The sequence below is a fragment of the Carassius carassius genome, chromosome 28 (genome assembly GCF_963082965.1).
Source record: "Carassius carassius chromosome 28, fCarCar2.1, whole genome shotgun sequence".
Lineage (NCBI taxonomy): Eukaryota > Metazoa > Chordata > Actinopteri > Cypriniformes > Cyprinidae > Carassius > Carassius carassius.
Genome location: NC_081782.1, coordinates 28,313,521 through 28,326,778, shown reverse-complemented (window position 1 = coordinate 28,326,778; position 13,258 = coordinate 28,313,521). Strand labels below are relative to the sequence as shown.

General features: G+C 37.1%; 2 protein-coding genes across 2 annotated transcripts in view; one reads left to right on the top strand and one right to left on the bottom strand.

The window, feature by feature from the left end:
- Nucleotides 1-8,214, top strand: part of LOC132108264 (mastermind-like protein 2) — an 84,475-nt gene extending 76,261 nt beyond the window's left edge. Inside the window, exons 4-6 of the mRNA XM_059514944.1 lie at nucleotides 3,447-3,614; nucleotides 3,894-4,002; nucleotides 6,564-8,214. Of these exons, the coding sequence (XP_059370927.1) occupies nucleotides 3,447-3,614; nucleotides 3,894-4,002; nucleotides 6,564-7,390 (1,104 nt within the window). The 3' untranslated portion in view covers nucleotides 7,391-8,214. The remainder of the gene's footprint in view (nucleotides 1-3,446; nucleotides 3,615-3,893; nucleotides 4,003-6,563) is intronic.
- A 1,117-nt stretch (nucleotides 8,215-9,331) lies between these two features.
- LOC132108531 (inactive ubiquitin carboxyl-terminal hydrolase MINDY-4B-like) lies at nucleotides 9,332-12,213 on the bottom strand. Its single transcript, XM_059515229.1, has 8 exons — nucleotides 11,982-12,213; nucleotides 11,464-11,629; nucleotides 11,316-11,381; nucleotides 11,071-11,141; nucleotides 10,522-10,594; nucleotides 10,267-10,443; nucleotides 9,654-9,834; nucleotides 9,332-9,550 (listed from the first exon to the last, which is right to left on the bottom strand). Exons 1-8 carry the CDS (start codon nucleotides 12,053-12,055, stop codon nucleotides 9,408-9,410), a joined length of 951 nt encoding a protein of 316 aa, XP_059371212.1. The 5' UTR covers nucleotides 12,056-12,213; the 3' UTR covers nucleotides 9,332-9,407.
- Nucleotides 12,214-13,258: the final 1,045 nt, after the last annotated feature.

Sequence of the window (13,258 nt, the reverse complement as noted above, 5' to 3'; positions counted from 1 at the left end):
ATTTTTGCAGTTAATGTATTCCCTGAGAATTTACTAGCACTATATACTCTACTGTTTGAGCTGCAGGAATGCAATTATGTAATGTCATGACAAGCAATAAATTCTTAGGTGAACTATTATTTAACTGTTACAGGAAATTTGCAAAGTTAAGAAGTTTAAAGGACATCTGGATAATGCCTCCTCACAAATTTGAGCTTTTGACATGCATTTTGTTTGGACCTTACCTGCGCTGTCTGTTTTGGAGAATACGCAGCTGTTTGAAGTAAACTTTTTCGAGCAGATATGGACAATTTTATCCTTATAATAGTCCAAAATAGACTTAGTAGGCATCAGATCTTTCCTATCTCTACTTAGGTCTTTTATTTTTCATTTTAGGCTCATTTTAAGCTCGTAGTAAGTGCTTTTTCCAAATGAATTTGTTCCAAGTATAATTGCTTTCTTGATGATTGTTTTATATTGTTTTCACATTAGGGTATACAGGAATGCGTGTGTGTTAGAAGTACTACACAATGCAAGGTGAAGTACTGAAGAATGCAAAAGCGTTGCATTCAAATTTTAGGTGTGTGTTAAGGAGGCAGCTTTATCAGTGGCGCACGAGATGCGATGACGTTGTAAGCATCATTGCATTTTAATGTTTTTGTCAGCCTGTCCAGCTGAAGGCAAAACCCTAACTCTTAGGGTAACACTGTAATTTGAGGTGAACTTATTACATGTACTTACTATTTTAATAACAATTATGCATAATTACATGCAAGTAACCTTTAGAAAAACCCTAATCCTAACCCTAACCATATAGTAAGTACATGTATTTATTTAATATTAATCAGTACTTGAATGTATAATTACACTATATCAGCGTAACCATACTTTGATTTAAAGTGAATAGTTAGTAGAGCCCGACCGATATATCGTTTTGCCAATATTATCGGCCGATCGAGCCCATCATCGAGATATCAGTATCTGTGAATACTTTTTTTTACAGAACATATAATGCAGATAAAATGATTGAAATGGTGTAATTACTTGGTTTGTCCAGCAGAGCACGCTCCATTGTTTACTGCTGGTGATCTGGGAGAAACGTTTTAAAGCTTAAGTCTGTTGAATTTAACCATTGAAACTTTGAATGGCCATATCTCCGTAATGGCGTGGTCAAATCCGCACCAAAATTGGGGGATCCCTTCAGCGACAGGGGCTACTTGAGCTGAAGGGATCCGCCGAATTTGGTGGAGATCCGCTGGCACATTCGTGAGATAGTGACACCAGTCAACACTTTCCCTTCAGTAAGGAGGTTTTTTATTCGACCCTAAGTGCCCTGCGAAGTGGACTTCACATGAAATTCTGCCATGATTCCAGTTCCAAGGGAATGTACATGTTACATTCAAAGGGCATTAAAGTGTGCGAGACGTGAATTTAAATTGTATTTATTTTCAGCGGTAGGGGAGAGCGGGGCACAAAGTAACACTTATTGACTTTCTCAGTTTTATCCACAGTAATTTTACACTTGTCTAGTACAAATATGTTGCTTTATTTCATAATTACAGTGTTTTTCTTTACTCTCGAAAAATGGAAGTTAAAAAGACTGATTGGATGAAAAAAAAAGACAAACTAAAATATTTTGTTAATAAAATTATATATATAATAATAATATATAATAATTTATTGGGACTGCCCACATAAACGAGCAAAATGCTTTACATGTCTTGAAATAATAATTTGTAAACATTGACTGTCAGTCTTTATTCACCTGTATATGTTTGTTTCTCATTTAAAAATAAAATGTAAATTGTGTAAATTGCATCATTAATGTCATATTATAGCACATTGTAATGCAGTGTTAAAAATAAAAAATAACAGATTGGAGATTCAAATAATAGCAGATTTGTCTCATATTAAATAAATAAATAAAAAACTGGGATGAAAAATTTACTTAAGCCAGAATAAAATTTTTACTGTAGTAAAATAAATAAACCACATGTTACAACTAACACTGCGTGACTTTGTGCCATGCGTTCCTCTATATTATGTCACACTTCACACTTCTCTAGTAAGTTTCATCTCTGTGTGAAGAAAGTAGCGCAAATCCGTGAATGAATGTTCCGAAGTGAAATAAACTTGAATGGAATAAAGTTGAATGGAAGTGAATTGAGTTAAAGTCGAACAAACTTCAACTTTATTGTTCAGTGCACTGATTTCAGACTCGTTTTGGATAGTTTATTGTTTAATAGTTAAATGCCCTGCCTCCAATACATATCTCTGTCACTTAGGGCTGGACGATATATCTAGCGATATGATCATGCGCATCTAATCAGTAAATCTGGTTCTGTGATTACCGCTGAATCACTATCACCTGCTTTTAAATGGAGTAGCATTTAATAGACAGAGCCGTAGATCACTGACAAGCTACGCAATATCACGTTCATTATCCCAGATGAGTCGCCTTCGATAATGAACGTGATATTGCATAGCTTGTCAGTCCAAACTTCTGACTAGCACTGTAGTGTACTATAATATACACAAAGAACACTGGCCAATATATTGGTATCATCCTTTTTACTCCAACCCCCCCCCCAAAAAAACGAGCTCTAATCGTACATGATTAACTTGAAACCGATAACTGTCTCTTTTCGTTATTGATGATAAAATAAGCGCGACTGTCATGCAAGTTAAGTTCTTTATGGCTAAAATAAAAGTGCACAGCCATGTAATTAGTGTTTTAAAGGAGCCACTAACGTGATATATCACAGCCTGAATAAAAGTGTATTTCAGGAAAAGTGCCAAAAACAGGATAAATAGCACTATGAGATTATCTGTTATTGCGTGCCTCTGCCCTGTGGCTGAATAAATCCATCCTTTGCTGGCAGCAACTGGGTTGCGCCCCATAGGATCAGTCTCATAAGAATGTTGCAGGGCTTGAACGCGGTTATCAGTCACACAGTAAAACCCGTATGCAAAAATGTCCTGAGAGCCTCATTGACTAGGGTTTCTAATGCATGTAACATATTAAAACAGTATATTAAAACAGAAAACTGTAAGTGTTTAAACAACAGTCTGTAAGACGGTGTTTTCTTAATAATATTAGAGCAAGCATTTATTTACAGTGCATGTGTCACTGCAGGCATATTAAAATGACAGGATGTTTTGACAATTTCTGAATAATTTGTTCTGCCTTAGGTACCATTACGTCCCCATTATGGATATAGCCATGGATGTGTTTTCTCTTAGTGATAGAACACTGTGGGAAAGGCTATGGAAAATCCCTATCACCATGCACAGGAAGTCACATGTGAACAGGGACTGTGTAACATCAGATTCATTGTAAACAAAGCTTGCCCTCTAGTGGACTGATCTTTCAATCACACCAGGATGTAATGCAGTGGCTCTTGTGACATTTATTGATGTGCCATTTAAATGATAAATTATAATAATAACATGCTTTCCATTTGTAGGGAATTTCGCCAGGACCTTGTTTACCAGCGAATGGGCGTTCTGTAGATGTAACAGGCCCTGCTCAACAGCAGAGGCCTCCGGTTCTCAGTTCTCAGCAGAAGAAACCAGGCCAGGACCAGAACCTTCAAAGACCGCTGGCTCAACCGCAGCTCAACATCCCTGATACAGTGAGTGCTGCTGTTGCTTCATGCCTAAATATGGTGGTTTTATGAATGTTTTCTGATAGGTCAATGAATTTTATAGCTCACAGTAAGAGAATTAGATTTAATCTACTTAAGTGTCGCATATTTTTCTCAGGGTAAGTTTGTTTTTTAATAAAGTCAATTTCTGTATCGGCATATACCTTAAACCCTTGTGATTGATCACCCTCGTTTTGGCCAGTTGTAATCTATGGAACTTTTATTCCTAGACTACTAAACAATGTGCTTTTGCTGTACATGTTTCAGGAGAAACTGAGCACACAGGATCAGTTCAGTCGTCATCTAACACGACCTCCACCAGACTACAAACATCCACGCAATGGAGCTGGAGCTCAACAACCACGCTTATACGCAGGTGTGGAATTTATTTTCAGTGTTTTATAATATGGAGATGTAATATCTAGTTCAGTCATGAAACTATAGATTGCACGGATTGACCGGACCTTCACATGCAATCTGTTCAATCACATAATTTACTACACATGCTGTCTAGTCTGACAAAATACATCAGGGGTTCTCAATTCTGGCCCTCAGTGTTCACTTTCCTGCAGAGTTCGGATCCAACCTTGATCAAACTGGACTGCCAGTAACTTTCTGGTAATCCTGAAGGCCCAGATTAGCTTGTTTAGTTGTTTCATTAGGTTTGGTGCCAAATTATTTTTCTACAATGCATCGCGATCAGACAAGGTATCGGTTCAGTAATAGACCATAACCGATTATAATGTACTGACGCTGTTCAGTACCACCAACTTGACTTGTGCTCTGTCTGAACATTCTTTAAGCACAACCTTTAGAAGACACGCGCTGTGTAAATCATGTCACACACACAATCAAATATGCAGGGATAATAACACTTATCTGAGAAACCATGTCAGGTCCAGTTCATTTATCTGACAGCTTGTATTTATTGACAATTGTATACGTGTGAAGTAAAATTGACCATTGTGGATGCAGTGCATCATCAATGCATCGTGAAATCGAATTGAACCGAATTGATGACATGATAATTGTAGCCGAACTGAAGTGTGAGACCAATGTAGGTTCACACCCCTACTAGAGGGCCAGAGTTGAGAACCCCAGTAATACACGAATGTTGTTAAATCAATAAACATGCTAAAACTGTTCAGAGTTGTCATGAGTGAACTACATTGAATGAAGTTAAAGGGGACCTATTATGCAAAATTCACTTTCACATGTTGCTTGGACATAAATGTGTGTTGGCAGTGTGTATACACAAACACCCTATAATGATAAAAAACCCACCCACTCCTTTTTTTTTTATCCGAATATGTAAAAAGCAGTGTCTCTCAACTTCCTGTTTTCAGCATTGCTGCTAAAGTGACATCACATTAGCCACAGGCCTCGCCCATGAAAGTTGAAAGACACAGTCGTTTATACATAGAACCGCCCTGAGTGAGTTGACAGACAGTTGAACACAGTCTGCCATTGCTGCACTGATGAGAATGTCTCCCAAGCGCTTTAGGTGCTCTGTAGCTGGATGTATGAATCCACATAGCTCTCTCCATTTACTCTGAAATCGGAGCCGCTGTAGACGAGGTGGATCAATTTTATTTAAAAAAAAAAAATGCTCCCTCAACTCTACCGAAATTTGTATATTTCTGCGCGAGAAGTAGTAAGCATCACACGTTAGTTTTCCAAATTGCCTTTCTGAAACCGCTTCTTGGCAATCTGTAAGGATAATGTTGCTAAAGCTACCATTGTCTGTCTGTTTTAACTGATGCTGTCTTCACGTGCTACCAGAATGATCGTGAATAGGAATGTGGGAGTAAAAATTGCATATGAAAGCAATGTGAAATCGACCGCTGGAATTAGTCAAGCTCATATTCACAAGTGGGGCTTATAAAGTTTGTAATAGCATGCGATGGCACCATGAGTTATTTTTTACCGAAACCGAATGCATTTTCTGTAAAGATAACATGCTTGTACTAATAGTGGAGTGTTTATTCGCAAAGATTAGCAAGGGTATTGCTGGGTGCTTGAGCTCTTGAAGCTTCGCTCTATTACCCGGAGCACCAGCTCATTTGCATTTAAAGGGGAAGACACAAAAAGTATGCATTTTGACTCATACCATAAAAGTGACTATTTTAACAAGATATACAAAAGTTATCTGTAAAGTATATTGAGTTAAAACTTCACATGCACACTCTGGGGACATCGGAGACTTATTTTACATCTTGTGAAAGGGGGCATAATAGGTCCCCTTTAATGAATTATACTCACACTGATGATGAGGTACGATCAATTGAACCTAGGTTTGGATTAAAGGGGTCATATAATGTTGCTAAGAAGCAAAAAACACATTATTTTCCACATACCGTACATTATTGTTGCTCCTCTCTGCCCTGCCTATCTGAAACACACAGATTTTTACAAAGCTCATCATTCTGAAAAGTGAGGTGAGCTCTGATTGGCCAGCTATCCAGTGCATTGTGATTGGCCAAACATCTCAAGGACGTGACAGAAATGTTACACCCCTTACCATATTTGGAAACACACTGCATCTCCACGACAAGGTGGCGGCAGCAACAATAATACATCGAGAGCGCCTTCTTTCTTTGCGTATACATTTGGCAGTGTTGTGCAAAGATTTGCACACTGATACAGATATTGTGGGGGTGTGTTTGAATCAGGCGTTTTAAGAAGGTGTGGATTAGTCTTAATTTTAGAAAGAATGTCTCTTTGGGTTTGAGACTTTAATTTTTTGACTTTACGGATCTTATTTATGCACAAACAGCTTGTAACATTCCAAAGGCAAAGCAAAACATGAAATCGCATCATGTGACTCCTTTAAGCAACCACACCCAATATTGACTTAGATATTAGTCAGTATCAGTACTCTACTGCTTGGTAAATTAGTATTTTACATAACAGATCATTTTTATTTATATGTAACAGGCAATGGGTCAGACCAAAGTGACGTCCAACCCTTATCATGCCACCTGCCTAATGGACAGGGTACAAAGATGGTGCCCACGCCAGTAGAGAGAAGGTTTTCACTTGGACAAGACAATAATTCAGGAGCCACGGGTGCTCAAGCTTGCGCAAACCAGCTCCGACAGCAGCCCAGCAGCCTGATCCGAATAGGGCTTCAGCAAAACAAGCCTCAGTTTCATGGCACAAATAAACAGAGTGCCACTTTTCAATCGAGCACTCAGCATGTGAGAATGAGCATCAGTCAAGATTCCCAGTTGGGGCAAAGATTGGGTGACATGATCACCAATACCAGCAGGATGGACACTGCTTTGAACTGGGCAAACAGTGCCAAACAGAGTGGAGCTCCAACAGGACTAGATGTCAAAAGACTCCCCAATACATTGATGCCCCAAAGTGAGATTCATTTTCCTCCAAGGTCTATTTGTCCACCTAACCAGGTGGCACCTCATTCTAGTCTGCTACCCATGAACCCTGCAATCAGAAGCTCTGCTCCCAGAGCCAGTCAGCCTAGGATACCACCTCTACCTGGGTTGACTTGCTTGACACAGTCGCCCCCCGAACAACAGGGTTGTCCGACCACATTTGGAGAGCTGAGCCAAAGCCTAGCAACTTATCAGAACAACCAGGCAGGCCGACTGACCTTTGATTTCTTACCAGAGGATGATAACACGGTACCAGGGATAAATGCAGACTCAGATTTCATTGACTCCCTGCTTAAATCAGGTTCAGGCAATGATGACTGGATGAAAGACATCAACCTGGAAGAAATTCTAGGTGGACATTCGTAAAATAGACTCAAAGCATGAGAATTTAGTTTGAACTGACTGTATAATAAGCTTGACATGAAAGGCCTGTTAAATTTATTATATTATTATCTCTCTATTTGTGTGGAAAACAAGTGTATAATATGTTCTGTTATATTGTTGGGTTGATTCTTTATACCATCTACTAACGTGTTGTACAGTTTAACGTTCAAGGCTTCAGTGTTTTAAATCCACCACACAGTACCCCCAAATCATACCAGTTAACATTCAAATGCTGTGAGATTTCTGTTAGAGCTTTTGTTACTAATCTGTTAGCACAGAGATTAATGTAAAAGAAACTGTGATTCGACTGCCATGATAGAGCCACTGAGCATGACATCGGCACTTAAGAAGCAGTTTTTGTTGTTGTTTTTACTTTGTTATACTTCGTTTTTTCTGGCTCTTATAGTTCAATGTTATACATATTAAATATTATAATATTGAAATGCTGTTGCATAACATAAAAGTATAGATCCGTTTTGACTATCCATTCTGAAATTGTACATCAGCGGGTATTAAAAAAGAGCCATGTATCATTTTATTACACATCCAAAAGAGAAAATCTGTAAAGGGAATACACATTTTCAGAATGTTAGATGCTATTGTTAACGAATAAGGTCGAATTTCTTTAGAAAGATGTTATAAATTCTTATTGGTAATACTGTATTTGTACACCTGTATCTCAGTATAAAAAAATCATATTTTTTCTATTTCTTTTCTATAATGCACTATAATTCTGTCATAAAAGTGTGTATCCTATTATGTTAATGTAGCCTTTGATAATAAACTACATAAAAGATGAACATTTACAGCACATTTAGCACAGTTGTGTTCTTATATTTCAGGTCAGATGAATGTGAAGTGCCACAAGGCTCTGTCTTAGGTCCTCTATTGTTTTTACCAGATTCAGAAATTCTGATCAAATCAGCAGTAATCAATTTTTTCTACAAACCTGTTAGATTCCTAAACAATTATAAAATACTGATCCTTATAAAGTCCTTAGTATCTAAGCAATCTTAATTCAATCATAACTCACTAAATTCACAAGATGAATTTTAATTCTGAACTATAAAATGTTTACCATCTTTTGTTTTCCCATCCTCACAAACAAACCAAATATCACAGTCTATGAATATTGAAAAATATATTTTTTTTTTTATGAAGATAAGTTATTTAGGTAACACTTTACATCATGTTAACACTAGTTAATGCTAAATAACAATGAAATAACCATGAACAATAATTTTACAGTATTAATCTTAATTGATTAATTTTTTACATATATTTGTGATGATTCACGGTATTTAGTTAAGTTAATTACGATGATATAACAAATTCAGAATGAATAATAGCACTTTTGTTAATTAACATAAATCTAGACTAATAAATATTGTAAAAAAAGAAAGAAAAAAACTTAACTTACTGACCCTTGTTGTAACATTGCCTTTCTTTAATTAACAACTTGCATGCAGCAGTAATTCAATTAAAATATAAAACTAAAATACTACATACATGATTTATACAAGATAGGAATCAAAGACTGCAAGGCTTTGAATAACGGTCTTAAATTTATTAAACCCTGTAACTTGAGACATCAGCTTTTTCCATCATGACTTGAGCGATTAAGTCTTGAGACTTGATACAAGCAATACGAACCCATATCAGGTCTAAATAGAAGGGTAAAAAACAGTATGGAGGCTAAAGGATATAGCACCAGAATGGACTTAAACATATGTGGGACATATGTAAACCAGATTTGAATACATTTCTAACAATCAAGAGAAAGACTTAGCCTTTTTGCCATGTGTTACATATTTTAGGTTTTCACTTTTGTTAAAAATGCTCAGATTGTCAAATGGGCAGGTTGTGAAAGGTAATGTTATTAAGGTTCACAAGCCAACATGAAAGTCAAAAATTAAGCCCAAATCAAAACCAATAAAATATTCTTTATTACAGGCCAGGAAAGGTATGCTACACATCAGGTGACCTGCTATAAACCTCTTCAGAAAAAAGGCACTGTCCCATTCCAGTCTATACCAGAACCCTCCCACTTGGTCCTAATGGTCATCTCTACAGATGGAAACTTTTTTTCTGGGTCTCCTTGAATATCATTATTTTCAGCCTCCCAGTGATGGGAGTGTGTATCTGAAATACAAAAGAGCAATACATATATGCATTTGAAATGTCTGGTTCACATGATTATAACAGGCAGGCTGCAACAGGCATGGGCAGAAGCTAATGACTCTACCTATAGTGAGCATTGTTGTGTTGAGCTGAGTTGGTTGGCCATTGTAGAAGTAAAGGTGGAAAAGATGCTCCATCTTCCAGTCAGAGAGCAGCAAACGGTTTGGGCTGAACAAAACACTGTAGGTACCATTGATATTGCACACCCAGATAGGTAGCTTGGGGGTTTTCAGCATACTGCCCACCTTAGGAAAAAGGATCAACTCAACATGGATACGTTCAAAATATAATAGACTACAGTGCGGTAATACAGAAGTTAAGAACATAAGTGCGATTAGTAACAGCAGCACACATTTTAAGACATAAAAAATGAAACAAGAAAAAGCATTAATTCACTTTTAGAGCTTACAAATCACATAAATCAACAATATGCTTGGAAATAATATCAAAGATGTTCCACAGTTGATGCTGACAATGTATGAGAACACAAGGTTGCAGGATTTGCCTAGAGATTCTCCAAATTAATATAACAATCTCGCAACCACAACTGGTGGTTCAAGTCTTGTTTTTACAGAATTTACTCATATATTTGACCTAATGTAAAATTTTCAGAGAAAGTTACAGAGAAAGACCAAACCCCTGAAACCCCTAGAAAACACAAAGGATGGGTGCAGTACCAGAGGGAGCTGTGCATGGTGGACTTGTTCTCTGTTCCAGAGCAGATATCCGACATGACTGCGAGTCAGGACCCCGTGGAGAGGCTGGGCGAGTGCTTCGTCTTGCTCATCGTTCAGGGACGTACCGTTGAATACATGAGGGGTCGCACGGCCCGTCAACAACAGGTTTAATAAAGCCTAATGAATGTAGAGATAATTTGACACAATTAAACACTATAATGTCACATGAACAAAATCTCAAAAAACCTTCCTTACCTGTCGACAAACAAAGTTCCCCAAGCTCACATGCAAAAGATGAGTGGTGGTGCAGTCGAAGTCTGCCCACATCCTACAAATTTAGAGACTTGCGTAATTCAGTGACTCGTTTCATTCATTTAAAATACTAAAATTATTTTTATTTATTCTTATGGCAGATCCATATTCTTTTATCAATTGACTGTATTACAATCTAAAGCAAACCAAAATATCAGACACTAGAGATATTGAGTATTAATGATTAAAAAAATATTAGTTTCTAAATATACTAGTGTTCAAAAGTTGGTAACATTTTTTATGTTTGCTTGCATTTATTTGATCAAGAATACAGCAGAAACAGTAGTATATATATATATATAAGTCTTACAATTTAAATACAATTAAATTACAAATTAACTTTATATATATATATATATAAAATAAAATATATAATTTATTTATTTTTTTATTTTTTGGTGGGCAAATGACTTTACTGACACTTTTGATCAATGTAATGCTTCCATGCAGAATAGAAATACCACTTTCTTTCAAGACAACATGTAGACCTACCTGTCAATAGTCCTGGAGAAGATAAGGCTATACAGAAAAAGTATGGTTCCATGGCTTCCTTCGTCCTTAAACTACACACATTCAGGTGCATGTTAATCCGGCATAAATGCAAGTTTTATAGCCAGTATTTCATTCAAGTTAAAGAAAGTAATTTTCAAATAGAATTATCATGGCCTTATAATATAAAAAATGGTGCAGCTAATAATATATTTAATAATTTAATTTGTGTTTTTAAATGTACCTACACATTGGATGTGCTCACATATAAATGATTTAACATCATCTTTATTTTTAAAGGTGAAAAGCTGCAACTGTGGAATTAAAAAAGAAAGAAATTAAACAATATATATTTTTTTAGCTGCACGTTAATGTGTTCTCATTAACTGCATGTACCCTCTCTGTGAAGTTGTCCAGTTTGTAGTCCATGTGGGGGGTGAAACAGCGCTCTGACATGACCAAGCAGACGGTGGCTGTCTGCTCCTCACCAGCTGTCCACAAGATGTCAGTTAGAGCGGCTGCCAGCGCCTTCCTCTGTTCCTTCTCTGCTACCGTCATCATACTGAGAACGAGAGAAAGAAAGAGTCTGTCAAGCTGTGATACAGCGGACAGTGCAGAAGCACAACATTCTCATTTCAGCTCAGTCAAAACCTCAAAAATCTTTCTTTGAATGACTAAAGTGATTTCAGCTCCAATATATGTACATTATCATTATACATTCTTCTTATAATTATTAATAATATTACATTAGATGGTAGAAATAACAATATTTTGGAGCCCTTAACCCCACTCCAACTCCAACCATAAATGTTCTAATAGAAATGTAAAAGTGACTACCGGCTGACAATCTGAAATCTTCCCCTCTAGTTATATCCCATACAAATATATAAACTTGAAAAAAAAAAAAAGATCACCTTTGCATTGTGCACTCTGAGTTTATTGGCTGGTTGAAGAGCAAATATTTAATAATATAAGCCTGAACCACCATCTGAATAGCACAGGCTCCTCCCTGCGAGAGAACAGAAAGAGAAACACTGGCATCTGTGATACATTTCTCTCAAAAATACCACATGGTTCCACATTTCCTCTAACTGTAATTGCCATTTCAGAATGCATGATTTCTATGTTAATGATGAAACACAAAAAATATGAATAGGATTAACAATGTGTGCCAGAAGGTGTTGTGTATTTAAAGACACTGTTCATTAATTAAATGACACCTAAATCGTTGGATGTTGTTTTTCTTTTTCTTTTTCTAGAACTAACAAGGAACGGTTTGTTTTTTTACATTGTTTATAATAAGAAATATATATTGAGTACCAAACCAGCGTATTAGAATAATTCCTGAAGGATCATGTGCCACTGATCGTCTCTCTGATGGAGTGACATAGGGGTTGCACCTTCAGAAAAGACAGATGAGAACTTGCCAAGTGGTTTTTTCCTGCCACTCATCCATGCATACGAGTATAAAAGGTGATGCCATGCTCCAGTCATTTAGGTTTGTGCTGAGGAGGCGAGACAGTGTCCCAGTCATTTCAGTGGGTTGTTCTGTTTTGTGAAAGGAGGGACACCAAGTCTGGTTTCCTCCATCAGGGAACGGATGTTAAAATAGTAACCAATATGTTCCCTATTTGTCGCTCACTTGACATTGTGTCAACTTAGTGACACTAGGGGTCCCTTTACTAACCAGCTGAACTGTGTTATGAGGTTTGGTGGAGCAGATGTGGGCAGGCTGCTGTGTGCCCCATATTAGACTATGACATAACCTTTCCAATGCCCAAGTAAGCCGCCATTCTTCCCTGTATCATGATGCGTAAGGACTGTGCTTACAATGGGAATAGGCCACTTCAACTGCTTCTTGAGCTTTTCTGCGTTTGTGCTGTGGGAAATGTTCTTTTTACTATACGGTAAAAAGGACAATGCAATGACCACATCGTACGTGAAGATTGACATGTGGAGAATACATTGACTTACCTAGTGGGAAGCATATTTGCTTAGATGCCTTAGTTTAAGCGTACCAATAATCTGTGGTTAAGAAAACGGCCAACATTTCAAGCTCATTATGCAATAATGAGGTGGCAGGTAGTGATGCAATGTTCAGACAATGGTGTCGGGCTAATCAATCTGAAGTCATGGCTTCTCCATGAAAAAGTGATCTACTAAAGCTTGTAACACAATCCTTCTTCACTTA